The sequence below is a fragment of the Nannobrachium achirus genome (genome assembly GCF_963921795.1).
Source record: "Nannobrachium achirus genome assembly, chromosome: 7".
NCBI classification, from domain to species: domain Eukaryota; kingdom Metazoa; phylum Chordata; class Actinopteri; order Myctophiformes; family Myctophidae; genus Nannobrachium; species Nannobrachium achirus.
Window position 1 is genome coordinate 9,513,225 of NC_137816.1, and position 16,520 is coordinate 9,529,744.

Here is a 16,520-nt window from a genome sequence, read left to right on the forward strand (position 1 = left end):
AAAATACTAGAGCCAGTATACAGTCGCTGACTTGCCAGTCTCCAGGTTTTCTTCAGAACAGGTAGGACACTGATTTAATTAATGCAGAAGTACCAGTGGTGTAACAAAGTGCAAGTACTTTGTTAAGTACAATACTTCTGTACTTTACTTGATTTTATAGCCTACTCATCACAACTTTCACTTTGACTACAATACGTTTAAAAATGTATTGTATTGTATTTTTGTTCTATACTACATTATCATTGGACACCTCTTTACTCAAATCAAATCAGAATATAATTGCAAGTCACTCATCATGATATTGGATAATCCACACTGTTCATATTTAAAACAGGCATTTTGATTCTATTAAGCAATTTGGCTGAGGATCCCCTGGAACCCCCTCAAGGACCCCTCGGGGTCCTTGGACCCCACTTTGAGAACCACTGGTTTAGGGTGCCAGTACAACCAGAAACACCACTGCTGAGAACCATTGAAAAACTATACTTTCTTCCATGCCAATCTGACCTGATTTTAACTTAACAGGATAAGAGCTTGGTTTACCAAATGTACCTTTGACATTAACACTCTAATAAAGAGCCCAAGATGTCTAAGCTCATGAGTAATATACAGTGCATGATGTCAATATGATCATTCTTGTCATCGTCTCTGATTGTCTGGGGGAGGGGGACAGAGGAGTTAAAGAACAGACTGGAGTGTGGCGATGGTATAATGATATCTTCCTTCTTACTTGTTTTCATTGCTAGAGTCATATCGTGGTGTCGGGTCATGGTCGTTCCCATTGACATCGAAACTCGCAAGCTGGTCCTGGACAGACGAGAGAGGAGAGGATATTTAAGAAAAACACCAGAAATGAGAGAGAACCAGAAAAAAAAGAGAAAAAGAAGAAGAAGAAAAAAATAAATCTAACACAATTCATAGCTTGTGCATACTGTAAATAGGCAAGATAATATATGGCTCAGGTTTTCTGCTCTATTCATCTTGTTTGCTATCAGAGTACATGTGATGAATTGGACTAACAGTGGCCATATATTATGGCTGTAATCCAACTTGTCAGGTGAAGAAATGAAATTACAGTAACGTTGTGTCCTATAAATCTACGGATATGAATTGCTGCCACAGAAGAAAACAAAACACTAAAGGATCATTTTATAAAGTAAAACGTTTGTGTTATAATAACATGATGTTTTTCACATAAGATATTTTCATGTTATTGTGACATACAAACATATCTTATTCTAACAGTATAGTATGTATCTTGTTATAACGTGAAACATTTCATGTTTATAATGTTTGTATTTTTATGTTTATGTCATGGCAGTAATATGTTTCCTTATATAACGGTACCGACTGGGCTTCACAAATAGAAAACCTTTAGAGGCTGTTACGGTTTCATGTTTGTCCATAGCCTTTGTCCATAGTCTTCTAGTTTCTTCTTCTCTGAGCTGTTTTTTTGTTTCTTTCGCACAGATTTTTGACATTGCACTATTAGGTTGTGTTGGTAGTTTCTGAGTATTTTGCTTTGTTTAACAATGACAGTGAGATACTTGTTGCACTAACTAGCATTGACTGCTATGGTCTCTTTTTGTAAGACACTTTATGTATATATTATTCGCCCCCTCTCTTGATGCACCTTCTCTTTACTGGTACTGTACTGCTCTTGTTTTTTCCTCCTATCTTTTTTCTTACTTCTCTGTATCTTGTAAATAACTGTATACTGCTGTGCTACAACTTACTGGACAACTGAATTTCCCCCTTGGGATAATAAAGGTATCTATCTATCTAGCCTATTAGAACAGGACTTCAGAACAGAAAATATCCTGGGAGTTGATTTAAGTTAACATACAGTATAGCATTTTAAAATGTTGAACGTCCCACTGACTCCCACGGTTCTTCTGTACAGTATACAAGAGAATGTGGCTAAAGTTAACTGAAAGCTAACACTGGAACAGAGAATGAAAGGGGGGGTCAGTCGTATACAGTACGTAGTTCTGGGCCAGATCTGGATGATCCGTTTCGATGCCATCATCCAGGAAGGTGACCACCACATTCTTGCCGGTGTAGCCCCGCTGCCAGGCTGCCAGGATGTTCATCTCGGAGCGACAGCGGCCGTTCTTGGCGTCAGCCGTACAATGCTGATGAGAAGAGAGCATGAATATCACGCTAATAGATCAGGGGTTTTCAAAGTGGGTGACGACGGGGCACCCTGGGGTGCCGCGACGGCAGTCCAGGGGTGCCGCGAGATCATTTGATAATATTTGGAATTTATTTGGACACTTGAAAAAATATTATTTAGTATGATTTTAAACTTGAAGTACAAAGTTATTTTCAGTCACTTCTAACGAAAATGGCTATTATCTCAACATTTTCCTCGCAACATAATCACTAAAATATCGTCACTGTCGGGTAGAAACCTCGTATCTCCTCATGTCTTTTGCCCTGCTTCATCATACAAGACCGTCTCACAAAACTAGTGAAAACAGCCGATCTACAAGCACACAACGCCTCGCGAGTGTGCTTGTAGATCTGCTGTTTTCACTAGTTTAGTACATTTTATAGACGATAAATACAAAATGAACGGTTTTGGACATACAAGGTTTCCACCCGACAACGACGATATGCTATAAATATAAGGTGCTGGGAGTGAAAATTATAATGTAGGGGTGCCTCGGATAAAAAAGAATTATGGGTGCCCTGAGACAAAACAGTTTGGGAACCCCTGTAATAGATGCAGTCGTGTGGTGCAAACCCACAATATGTCAGGTAATCATGCGCCAAGAACTCAACATTAATCAGGGACACCATATCGGTCATGTGTCAGATGTGCCACTGCCAACCTTGAAGCCAAATAGCATTCATCTTTATTCAACATCAACACAGCTGATGTCCTTGAATCTTTTTTTTCCTTCTTTTTTTAGCATCCCAATCTTCTACATTTAATCCAACACTGAATTGAGTGTCTTGATGCCTATCCACAGTTAGCATGGAATATAGCTATTTCTTCCTTCACTCTAGGGCATTTGCATTCAGTCATCCTTTTCAGTATGCAGGTTAAACACTCAAAGTTTATTGATGCCTATAGGAAATATATACGCCGTCAGCAATACAAGAGACAGATATGGCCCATCTGTTGTTCTCAAACAGTTTCCAGAATACCTGAGCAGCCCTGCATGCTGGTTTCATTCCTAGTATACTGCACAATCAGGTAATGAATAATTTCCCCATCGGATGGCCAATGTAATCCACACAGCCTACTACAGACTCACCAAGTCAAACAGTCTCACTGGACAGACAACTGCAGTCAGGACAATTTCACACCTGAGTTCAGCCCTAACACCAACTAAATGCATTAATTCCAAATCTTGCTCGGTCACTGAGATGCATTGGTAGAGACACATTCTAGGTTCATAGACAACTGGGGAATGTGTCTGGGGAAGAACCTTAAATGTGGAAATCAATAGTATCAAGGGAAGATGAACATCCAAGAACTCAGTTGGAGGATTAGGTTTTGCAGGTGTAGTCTACTATGTCCGGACATAATCTATTTTATAGCTATAACCACCACAATGGACAAAACAATGCGATGGCTTAAAGTTGGATAAATACAACATTGATTTCAAAGTCAGAGTTGTGTATTTTCCCCTAGATTTACAGTACATACCGGTACAGTACTAGAGAGTGAACAAGTTGCTGTGGTGGTTGAGCAGAGACATGCATGCTTCTTCAGAAATACTTAACACACAGTATGCAGACTTCAAATCTATTATCACATGAAATGCTGTTACATCTCTAACCATCCTTCGAAACCTCAACAGCCTGAAAACTAAGATGTAATTCGAATTTCAAAAGCTATTTGATGATGGCGTACTACTCTACTGAGAATGTAAATAGACACTGTACCGCAACTGACTATGAGTGATAAACGGATCCTTCTTTTTTAATGCACCAGTGAACCTTTGTTTTGGTCTATTACCTTCGGTAACTCTTACATTTCCCCTGGGCATTAATAAAGGGAAATCTAATCTAATTTAAATAAATGAAGGGAAATCTAATCTAAATTGCTTGAACACCTAGCAAATTGCGTTGTTTCCGTTCCTAAAATAGATTAATTAAAACATTTTTTAAATCCCTGTCCTAGAGGCATACCGTTCCAATAGTTTACCGTCTGTGGAAATGGAAAAACAACTAAAGCGTATAGTGTCTAAACATCGCTCAGAAGGAACTAACATTTTTGAATGTTAGTTCCTGAATTCCGGACAATTCCTTCAAAGCACCACAATTAGTGGTTTGTAAACGGTAAACACTTGCAGGTGTTAAGACATTTTATGGGCCTGTTACATTTCTCAAAACCCTCGCTACAGAGTTCACCAGTAGCAAAAGGGTTGGTATACAATGGGTCAGTTTGCAGGACTCGTACCCACCATGTATTGTGCCGACAACACCCAGAGCTGTGTCACAGTGTCCTTACCTAGTGTCCACTTGACCATGTCTTTTCAACCATTATAATTTAAAGCTATACTGTGTAAGTTGCTCAACTAGTGGTCAGAGCTGTATAGCAAACCGCGGTCGCGTCCGCGTCTTTCGGCCGTTTTTCGCCGCGGACCGGGCCTCTCACCACCGCGTCCGCCTGCAGCTCGCCGAGATCTATCTTTAGAGGGGTCCCTGGTTCCTGTGCGTTCAGGCATTCCGGAGAAACGGACTCCTTCACCCGAGTATATGCTGTTGTTATGTTGAGGCAAACTACTTCCTGAGAAGTCAGCAAGATGCGCTGTGATTGGCCGGCAGTGTATAACCCTCGCTGTGATTGGCCGGTAGTGTATGATGACGTAATTTTGCCGCGAAATCCGGTCCCCGGTCAGAATCTTAGGAAACATATTTACAGAAGGCTTTAGGGGATGAAATTCACGGAGCGGGTGTTCTAAAACTTTAGCGATTTAACAGTTAGGACAATTTTAAGATTTGTTTTATAAAAAAAAGTTACATGGTATAACTTTAAGTTAATACCATATCATTTTTTTAATTACTTAACACCTAAATATAAACAAACATTGCTGTACAAAATGTATATCTCCTTCTCAGAATCCAAACCATTGCACAATAATACTGTTAAGCTTCCAAGTGGAACTCGACTGTTTCTACATAGCTTCTGGCTCTGGCTGTTCACATGATGCATGCATTATGGGTATCATGTCCTGCAAGTGGATCCATTATAAATATTTTATTGTAAAATAATTTCAACTTCCTTCAGTTTGCTGGGAGAGGTTAATAGCATTTTGTTATTGCATCGCACTACTTGAGGCATGTTGTTGTTTTTAATCAAGTGGGGTCGTCCCACAATGGACATACGGGACAAGAAATTAGATCTCATGAGACATTAAACTATACTTACAATATACCACATATTGGACCATTTTGGGTCATTGAAGTGAATAAAGTTGGGGTCACTTCTGGTGCTTCTCTTCACTCTGTGCTTTACTACTTGCTGCTGGGCCCAGTCCACCTAAGAGAGAAATGATAGCTGTGAAAAGACTGGTTTACTGACCAGCAGTGGTGTGAAGTAGTATATTTATCGTATATTTTTTATAGTATATTTTATCTTTAATTACATGTTGATACCAATACCTATGTACTTTTACTCAAGTACATTTTGAATTCCAGACTTTTACTTGTAACAGAGTATTTCTATATTGCAGTATTGATACTTTTACTTAAATAAAATAATGTAGTACTTTTCCCACCACTGTTGACCAGAATAATATAATAAATACTAGGTTATCCAATCTTACCGTCTAAAGAAGACATATACGGCAAACATAACACAGCTTGTTTTTGTCATTCTTATCTTCTGCATGTCGTTTTCAAAAAGTTGTTTGAAAACTATGAGGGACTTTCTCTATACTGACCAATACGAGCAGACTAGAGAACACTTTTCTGTGCTCACACTGTAACCGTGAATCTGAGACTGTGGGTACTGATGCCTTTGATTTAAACATTAACACTTTCATTTATACTTACCTCCACTTAAGATTCCCAGCCACTGCTGTGATGTCTTTATGCTTCCTCAAGCATATGGCTTTCTGCCTAAAAGTAATTTACACTGATGCACACTTTTACAGCTCCAGTTTCAAGATCGGGAAATTAACCACAACTACAGGGCACATTCTTTAAGAGACATCGACTTTTGCTTTTCCATTATCTCTGGCTGAAAGTGTGTGTGTGTGTGTGTGTGTGTGTGTGTGCGCGTGTGCGTGTGCGTGTGCGTGCGCGCGTGTGTGTGTGAGTGTGTGTGTGCTAATCTTGCAAACTACTACACCGATCAAATTTCTTGTGCATGGATTCGGAACTCAATCCACAAATATATTTCAAATCAGGTTCATGCTATACCGCTATAACAGCCCATTTTGCGTTTCGGTCTTGAACCATAGGTCATAGACCTAAAGAATCTTCCGGTAATATTGCTATGCATCCCATGTCTATAATTCATTATAATCATACTTATATTATATAGTATTATGAGTATTTCTAATTTCTTATAACTATAACTATACAGTCTTATAAGCAGCATATAATATGTTTATAGAGCATTATTGCCTGGCTCCAGCCCATAGACCCGCCCACTCTCTGAGCGGACTGGTTCTCTTGGTCTGGTGTTGTCATATGACGCTTAACTTGATATGGTATCTTGGCGTACCAGCCAATGAAATCAATGCAAGACGGAGGAGGGGGTGGGTCTAACTTTTGAAAATCAACAGAAACAGCACCCTGTAGACAATATGCCTTCCGGTAGGTTCCAAGATTTCTAGCGGAAGTCTGCGTTTAACGGACGTTACGTCATGCGGTGCGGGTCTGTTTACATTCCCCAGCGAAAAAACTAAAATAGATTGTAGCTCTTAACTCGCTCTTAATATTTGTAACATTGCTTGAATCAATGTTTTTGTTTGTATATTGTTTATTGCGAGCGCAACCGACGGAGCATGCAGGAAACATAGACCAGAGTTTTTCGTGCAGGGAATACGTTTGCAGGAACACCGCACTGTGAAAAAAATACAGCTTCCGGTAAAATTCAGCCCCACCTCCTAGAACGTTTTCTGCCTTCTATTGTCACCAGGCTTTTCTCTTCGCAGATGAGTAAGCCTGGCTACGCGAGGCTACAGAAACAGTGGAGGGGGGAGCTCAGCCAAAGCTCTTAATTGCTCCCTTTGAACTTCAAAGGGGGGTTGTGCACACCTCGTTAGCATCAAAGACAACGACCTGTTTGATGCCTGTCATAGAGGGGAGGGGAGGGGGGAATGTTTTTGTGTACACACAAGTCAAACACAACCCCTCCCACCAGATCTCTTGTGATTGGGAATTTCACATTTCAAATCCCCTCCCCTTTGAAATCTCTTGTCAATGGGACAATGTCAGACTCAAGCTCAGCGCAGAGTCTGAAATCAGGCTAAGAGCATTATAGATATTGGATGCATAGCAAGTGATACCACATAATTCACTCAAGGCCTTAACGATCAACAACCTTTCCCAACGTTGCCCTGTGCTTTTTCATTTCATAATCATTTCACAGCCAAAAGAATGTCATCACATGCAAATCACAGACACAATGATGAAGGGGGGTACGGTAGCGGCGTGTCGAGATTTGTGTTCCACTTAGTGGCACGCTCCTTTCTCATGTATTTATATATTTATACATTTATTTATAATCATTCAACTTTTGCGTTCATTGTTAGTGACCATTTATTGGCTGGTGAAGTAAAAGTGAAAGTGAAACTCTACTTGTAGTTAAAAACATTTTAATGTAAAAAAAAAGACAAATAATCCATGAATCTCTTAATTATTGGCAAAGATTTTTTACAGCTCGCTATTTCCATTTGGCAAAATGATAGGCCATCACTAGTAGATTACACTATATGACATGCACACAAACAATCAGTCTACACCACTGAACACCAAGACATGCTATCTGTTGTCACAATAAAATGTAATTTATACTGCGCTTTCAGAAAAGTACAGGAATTATGAACACTCTCTCTCTCTGCAATTGATGTCATCATGGGCCATACCAGTAATGAAATCGCCACGGATGCGTACAGCAACTCAGCCATCGTCTGACATTAGGGGTGGGCGATATGGAAAAATTCTAAATCACAATATTTTCCCAAGCTGTATCACGATACACGATTTTATCACGATTCTTTTTTCACGTTGGTTTTTATGGTTATTTTTCAAGTTACTTGACAAAAACTAGACTCTCTGGGTTCCTTTTGGGAGGTCTAAATTTAACTTTACAAATATGTAACTCTGACAGTATACAAATGAAACCAAATGGACCCGTAAGGGGAGACCTTGACATTTTAAAGTTTGAGAACCACTGATTTAGACCAAAATACAGGTTTAAATTGAATTCTGCAATGAATCTCTGTATTAACGATTAAACAGGTTTTTTTACAAGGCTCCCTCAATTGTATCACGATATATACGATACCTCTGAAAAGGCATATCGTGGATACATTGTATCGTCTCAACGATAATTATCACCATATCGCCCACCCCTATCTGATACTATAACATTGGTTTGCTTGGCACTGGGACCCCTACTCTACATTCAAACACATGATCTGAGCGCCCTCTGCCTACACACAAACCTAGGCTTTGAGTTTTATTACCCCTCAGATTCCAGCTGTCTAGGGGAGATAATCCCAGCCTTAAGGCCAGAGAAGAAGCCCTGAGAACAGACAGTGCCCGCTGGCAGTCCAGGAGAGACAACCACTGTTTCAAATACCGTATATTATGAAGTGGAAAGGTGGAACATCTTGACTATTACAACGCTACAATCTGCTCTTTCTGAAAAAGATTATCTGCACAAGTTCAAAGAAAAATGAAGGATTTTCAGAAGCTTATTCCATTCATTCCTAACCCAACCTTCCTCCACTTAAAGGACCATACAGGTGGACTGGCGATTTTAGCCCGTTGCAACGCTTTCTCAATCATTCTCAAGACATTTCCCATTGACTAAGACTTTAAAGAAGTCACTGGATCCCATTCATATACAGAATGGTATTAGACTTGAAACTTGCTTTAGCGAGGTCAGGGGGTTTCAACTGATTGTGAACCAGGGACTGCCACCCTGAAATAAGAATCAACCTGCATGGGGATCATTGTTGTGTGGGTGGGGATATGGGTTAAGATTGCTATGCATCCTATAGTACATCCCACTGTCTCTCAACCAATGGTCCACAGACGTCTAGATTAGTGCAGGTAACTGAAATGGTTAAAGTGGTCCAGAGCTTAAAAAAAGGGGGGGAAAAGGTTGAAAACCACTGATCTATTCCTAGCCCAGAGTTACCTTTATTCTCCTACTTTATCCAACCTTCCATTAAACTAGTGTTAACTGATGTACTGATTTGTATCTTATGTATGAGTGAGCAGACACATGTGATGGTTATATGGGTACGTACATTTTGCTTATAATGATGACTCAAGTCAGGCAATCTGGTGCACTTTCTTGAGAACTTCCTTTTCTGTGGAATTTCTTGCCCTCTGACTTCCCAGTAACTGACGACATTGATGACGCATCATCATAAGACACCAAGTCATTTAGTGCACTGTTCCGTGGAAGAAAATAAAAACTAAATCAAAGTCTATGTTTATATGGTCAAAGCTGTGAATAGACGATTTATTGAGAACAATATGGTCCTATAGCACGAGGCCTTGTCTGTTTGTAGGTATAGTCCAGTGTGCGCACTGGTGTTTGTGTTTTCCCATGAGTGTGCTTTCTAGGGCATTCACCAAATATTCGAATATTCGAATATCAAAGTCACTATTCGACGTTGTTCACCGAAGTCGAATATTCGTTTTCTTTTTTCGTTTTCTTTTTTTTAAATATATAATTTATAAAGCTTGGCTATATAGGAAGTCATAAGAATGAGTTGTCAATGGTTCTCAAACCTTTTTAGGCCGTGACCCCCAAAATAAACATATTTGAACTGGGGACCCCACCCTGACAAGCACTTGGAATTGTATGTATTACATTTAATGTGACTCGGTTCCGCAGATAAATATTGTGAAAATAGCAGATCTACATGCTCACAACGCCTCGCGTTGCGAGGCGTTGTGAGCATGTAGATCGGCTATTTTCACAATGTTCACCTCTTGCTTACTTAATATTTGACAGTTTGGCCAGTCCTGTCGAATATTCGACTATTCGATTACTTTGAGGTTGAATAATTAGAATACTAAAAATCACTATTCGTGAATGCCCTAGTGCTTGCATGTGTGTGTTTGCGTGTGGTACTCAGCTTGTGTCAGAAGTAAGAAGGGGGGCTCCAAGAAAAATGGTTGGGAAGATGGTTGTCTCACCTTGGGGTCCATATTTATGAAGCTGTGAACACCTCTGAAGGAGAAAGCTGCTCGACGCACCACTCTGCTGTGGTGGAAATGATAATGGTCCTCCAGGGCTCCTATCTGACCAGATACCAGATACAAACATCAATATGAGACACATACATGATAATATTTGTTCCATTTAAAGTTATTACCAGTAAGACTCCCTAATCGGGAGATAAGCGACCATAGGTCGCTTATCTCCACAAATAGGGCAAAAATTTGTTTTTCCAAAATCTTCCTGATCCATGTTGATGACATGAGTGTAGACATGCTGTGTAGTGATTTTCGTGATTTTAGGGCAAAATCTGTAGGAGCAGTGTCCAAAAATGTGTTTTTGAAAATCGGCCTGAAGGTGGCGCTATATGGGACAGATTCATGGTGATGGGATGAGTGTAGACATACTGTGTAGCGATTTGTGTGATTTTAGGGCAAAAACTGTAGGAGCAGTGTCCAAAAATGTGTTTTAAAAATCGGCCTCATGGTGGCGCTAGAAGAGGGCCATGTGAGAAATGAGGGGTGGGGTGTCCGCGTTGCCTTGGCGGACGAATAGGTACCGGCCCCGGCTCTCCTGGACCCTCCTAGCCCGAGTTACGGCATTTTATGTGAGCTGCAGTGGAGGGGGTCCTCCACTGGGGGCGCCACCACTTTTGCATCCGTTCTGGAGCAGCAGGAGTCGGTGGTCCCCGGGAATTCCCCGTGAGCAGCCCCGTTGGGGTGGTCATTTGGTCATTTTTGCACATTTGGTCATTTTTTACACCTGGGGGTCCCCCAGGGACCTGGGGGTCCCTGGAGCTCCGGGGGTCCTTGGAGGTTGTAGTTTGGCAGGCAAGGAGCGTGTGTGCAAAATTTGGCATGGATCAGGGCAACGGTTGCGGAGATATGAGCGGGGCAATAGTGTGACGTGTGAGGTGTGACAGACAGACGGACAGACAGACAGACAGACAGACTGACAGTTTGTGCAGGTTTTGATAGTAAGTGCGACCTACGGTCGCAATAACTATTGTTTTTTTTGGTACTGACATGTACTTACATGTTTGCCCTTAGAATACATTTCAGTTAGACTGAGTACTGTTAGTAAGGGAAACATATGAAAATCTGCTAACTACATTGTTACCAAGAAATGTCTTTACCAGTGTGTTCATAAAGGTGTGTATTAGGTGGGCAAGGTGAAGAGTTTACACGTTTGTATGTTCGTATCTAATGTTAACTCCAAACGTCCTCACTTTGAATGCCAACCAACTACTACAGCAATCACTACTAAACAATAACTAGGCCTATTTACCATGTATTTTTCCACCAGGGAGTGGTCTTGGAGAAGAATAAATGCCTTCAATCAACTTAAAACCCCTCAAAAGTTGCTCAAGTCCAATTTAAGCACCCTTTAATTTTCTAAAATCGCTAACCCGACTTTGAGGAGTTTTTTATGAGGTTTCCCCCGGGAGTTGAATTTCAACCTTTAGTACATGTCATTACATACCTTTAGAAACACATTGGTGAAGAAATGTCTTGGTAACGATTTAGGCAGATTTGTAAAATATCTGATAAAATTCCCTTACTATGTATATAGGCTACAGCAGGGTTCCCCAATAGGCGGCCCGCGGGCCATTTGCGGATCAGGAATCGAACCGGCAAAGCCACCAGGCATCCATGCCTATATGGCAATGCCTATAAGTGGTATGCGCCCGGACCAGTAGGCCAGCGAGCACCCTATGGGTTTCTCTTTCAAGAGGGTAAGCAATTTAATCTTCAGTGCAAAAGCAATTTTCCAAATCAAAGCATGTGAAGTAACCTGATAAATAGGCCTATCCACATTTTCTTCTCCCTTGACGTTGCACCAAAAATGCAGGCATCCTCATGTGCTCATCTGGCATGCAGGGGCGTCACACCAAATTCTGGGCCCTGGGTACAAGGATCCACTGCGGGGCCCCTGTGCTTTAACTATTGAAAAATAGCAGATATACAAGCTCACAGCTGCGAGCTTGTAGATCTGCTATTTTTGAAAAATCATGAAAATTTTTGAATATTTCAAATCCTTCTGAGGTTTTTTTGAAAAACCTATGTTTCTATGTCGGTGGAGCTCAAACCTTTTCACGTGAAGGACCCCCAAAATGGTATGTATTTGGCCACGGAACCCCATCTCAAAATATTTAGTTCCAGGGACCCCCCCAGAAGCAAAATTTGAGTTACAAAAGTTTGCTTAACAAATACATATATTCAAAGATTTGCACACATTTTCACGACTTTTCAAAAATAGCAGATCTACAAGCTTCGCAGCGCGGCACTCGGTGCCGCGCTGTGAGCTTGTATATCTGCTATTTTTCAATAGCTAAAGTATAAAATAATTAAGGCCCCTCCACCACCTTGGGCCCTATAGTAACTCAGTCCCACTTTCCTACCCCTTGTGACGCCCCTCCTGGCATGCATGCAGTATTATTCTTCTTCAAACTACAGTGGGACCTCTGACTCAAACCAGTCCTCTGCTTTCCTGGTTCCCTTCATTCCCGTTCCTATTCTCTTCTCTGCCCTCTCCGGCCCCAGCTGTTTCCTATACACACACACTCAACATTTCTGAACGATGTTGTTTAAATAACGGTATCCAATATCGAAAAGAAAGGCCAGATGTTGTTTTGCTGCAGTAGCCTATGTTGTTGTGTAACCTACTCCACTCCCAGGCATTGCCTGGGTCAGAGGAGGAGGGTTAGGCTAAAGCTTGCCTGTCTGCTAAAACTAAATGGTAAATCAGTATATAGAGCTTTTATCCAAGGTGCTTTACAGAGATTGTGCATTACATTCACCCATTCATACACACATTCATACACCGATGGCAGAGGAAACCATGCAAGGCACCTGCTCACCGGGAGCAACTAGTGGTTCAGAGTCTTGCTCAAGGACTCTTCGACACTAACTCTTGGGGGAGCCCAGGATCGAACTGGGAACCCTTCGGGAACTCTCTGTGTTCTAATGACGGTTTCTCTACCCCTGAGCCACTGCCGCCACTGGGAAACTAGGATTGCACTCAATTCAGAGCCTTCACTGGCTTAATTGGATGGCCATGGGTGACAATTATGTTGTAGGATAGTGGTTCTCAAAGTCCAGGGACTCTGACGTGGGTGCCTTTAGGGGGGTCTAAATTGACCCATACAAGTCTGTAAGTCTGACAGTGTACAAAATGGAACCAAATGAGAGTTAAGTGGAGACCTTGAAAGTTTAAAGTTTGAGAAACACTGATGTAGGATATGAAAATAAATTAAATATCTCAAGGAGACAAGATATTAGCCTATAGGCCTACTGGGAGCTTAAATCATTTTTGATGGGTCAAATTCATTATTTCCAAAAAACAATTTTGAAATCTATGATTAGCCTACGGTGGAAGTGGAACTGCAATTTATAACTTTGTGAGAATAGTCTTTTCAAATTGCACTTCAAAAATAGCCTATTACCAATTAATATGAAGCCTAATTTCCAAAATATGGTACACTGGCCTATAGCTATAAAGTCTCTGAAGTAGCTCATATTATCCTACAGAATTGATATTCACAAAAAGAGACCAACATTTGACATATTGGAGGGAGAACTTAAACCCAGTGGTTCTCAAACCTTTTCATGTCAAAGACCCCCAAATTGACACATATTAGCCCGCGGACCCACATTTGAAAAGATATGCCAGGGACCCCCATAAGACAGCTATAGCAGTGATTCTTAACCATCAAGGACCCCCAGTTTGACATGCATTAGGCCACGGACCCCAATAGCATTACTATCTCTGAATTTATACTGTAAAATCAATGTTAATTTAACTCTGAGACTGAGTGCGTACAAATGCAACCAAATGGACCCTAATGAATAGGCCTACATTCTCTGATTTACACTCATTCCTATCATTTAGCAGGGAAACCCATAGGGGGAAACCCTTATTGGAACTCCCTCTAGGACCCCTGGGGGTCCCCGGACCCCACTTTGAGAACAACTGCACCAATGTTAAACAAAAATACACTTAATGTGATACCAATTGAAGAACCATTACCTGTCCCAAGTTATTATATCCATATTTAGCGGCCAGTCTGTCCGCTTCTCCGTGACCCCCTGTAACACGCACTGCCCAGTGGTTTGTATAGACATCCCGAGAGGGCAGTGACTGACAGCTCTCTATGACTGATAACATCAACAAAAGGACAAAAAATAGGCGCATTTTGATTGCCATTACCAAATACAAAAATCAAATAAAGTTGCCAAAAAAGTGTTGAATTTAAAATCTCAATTGAGTCAGCATTCCATCCAACACTTCACGGGAATGCGGTTTGTTTTGTCCCATCATGTTTTGTCCCATCGCCGCCAGTGAAATCCTCCGTCTCGCTGAATGCGATTCATTTCACAAAAAGTTCCGAAACATTTTCCATCATCATCATTCCGCCGAGGTGTTCTTCTGCGTTGTGTAGCGACCAAATAGCTCAGTCCACAGAGTGTGTCCGCAGATCAAAGCCACTGATGGGGGATCAGTGGTTGTTCACGCCTCCCCAACCCACTCTCCTTCCAGCCAGGAGACACGAGAAGCAGTCAACATCCAGTCAGTCAGGCGTGACACGGGAGTCGCTGTGACCTGAATTTGGCTTCATTATAATATAGGCTAAAACAAAGAATGATTCAGGGTGCAGACCAAAATGATCTCTTGGGAAATTTGTTTTGTTTATAAACCTAAATCAGGTTTACAAACTTTGTTCACCAAGGACCCCCACATTGACACTTAATTTTAGCTCGCGGACCCTCATTTGAAAAGATATGCCAGGGACCCCCATAAGAGAAGATTTGTAGGGCTCTAGCAATGATTCCAAATCCCAACCGCTTTAATTTCCTCCCAAAGGACCCCCAGTATGGCATTATAGGCTATATGGAACCCCCTTTAAAGGGGAAGACCACCCATTTTCAATATTGAAATATGTCATTAATAGGCCTACACCTCAGAGGAGTTGTGTCGTGTGGAAATATGAAAAAAAATTCCCCCCCTTCTGTGTTGCCTAGAACTGGAGGATTGATTTTGGGGTTTGTATTGTAAAGTACAATGTGTGATGTCATCAAGTTGTAATTTACAATACAAACCCCAAAATCAATCCTCCAGTTCTAGGCAACACAGAAGGTGGGGAACTTGTTTTCTATTTCCACACAACTCCTCTAAGGTATATTAATGACACAGTTCAATATTGAAAATGGGTGGTCTTCCCCTTTAATGTCATTTCTATCTCTGAAACCCCATGCACTTTATATTGTAAAATCAATGTTAATTTAACTCTTACTCTGAGAGTGTACAAATGGAACCAAAATGTATTTGGTTCCATTTGTAGGCTACCCATAAGGGTCCATTTGGTTCCTAACTATCATTTAGCTGGGGACCCCCTGGAACTCCATCAAGGACCCCTGGGGGTCCCCAGACCCCACTTTGAGAACCAATGGCCTAAATAATGTCCCCAGCTGCACGATTTGTCAGTGGAGTGGAGAACAGGCTGATAAATAAAGTTAATAAATGATGAAGAACGAAACCTGTTGGTGGGGTGAGGGTAGGTGTTGGGGTCTGATGCAAGACAGATAGGGTCAATGGCCAAATGGTCAAAATGGCCCTGGGAATTGTTTTCTCAAAATCATGACTGTGAATTTCTACAGAATAGCAATGAAATAGGATATTAAAGACAAACGAAAACATATTTCACCACCACACCCTATCAGTTCCAGCCTCCCTCTGACCACATTTTATTGAGTTTTAATAAAACCCTTATGGGTTGACTTTTACACACATTACAAATTAGTTCATTATATTTTGACCATCTGGTGCAAGGTGACATGGCCTAATGTAAAAGTGGTCATGGGCTTGAGCTTGTCGATCTGCTATTCTTTTGCGAAAGCTTTCTCCACAATACGGGTGCTGGAGTTTAGTTTAGTTTAGTTTATTTCGATCCTCATCAACATCTTCACAAAACATTTCACACTGACACTGAAATCCAACAATTTCTGGCTGATCGAAAGGGCTTAGGCCAAAGCTCAAAGCTTATTTATGCCTATACTTTCTACATAAGAATTACGATTTCCATTTAAAATAAAAGATCATAGTGAATGGGGTTTAAGTGGTTACTGTTAGATATGAATTATTATAC

The 16,520-nt window shown here is 41.0% G+C and overlaps 1 protein-coding gene across 2 annotated transcripts in view; it reads right to left on the bottom strand.

Annotated features, from left to right (window-relative positions):
• Positions 1–14,918, bottom strand: part of pcsk6 (proprotein convertase subtilisin/kexin type 6) — a 91,388-nt gene extending 76,470 nt beyond the window's left edge. The window contains exons 1-5 of one of the 2 annotated variants that reach the window (XM_080730488.1): positions 14,405–14,917; positions 10,354–10,458; positions 5,390–5,500; positions 1,986–2,135; positions 731–807 (exon numbers count right to left, since the gene is read on the bottom strand). In XM_080730488.1, the coding sequence (XP_080586614.1) occupies positions 731–807; positions 1,986–2,135; positions 5,390–5,500; positions 10,354–10,458; positions 14,405–14,581 (620 nt within the window). In that variant the 5' untranslated portion in view covers positions 14,582–14,917. Of the gene's footprint in view, positions 1–730; positions 808–1,985; positions 2,136–5,389; positions 5,501–10,353; positions 10,459–14,404 lie in introns of both variants that reach the window. The other variant, XM_080730489.1, reaches the window with a different exon arrangement.
• Positions 14,919–16,520: the final 1,602 nt, after the last annotated feature.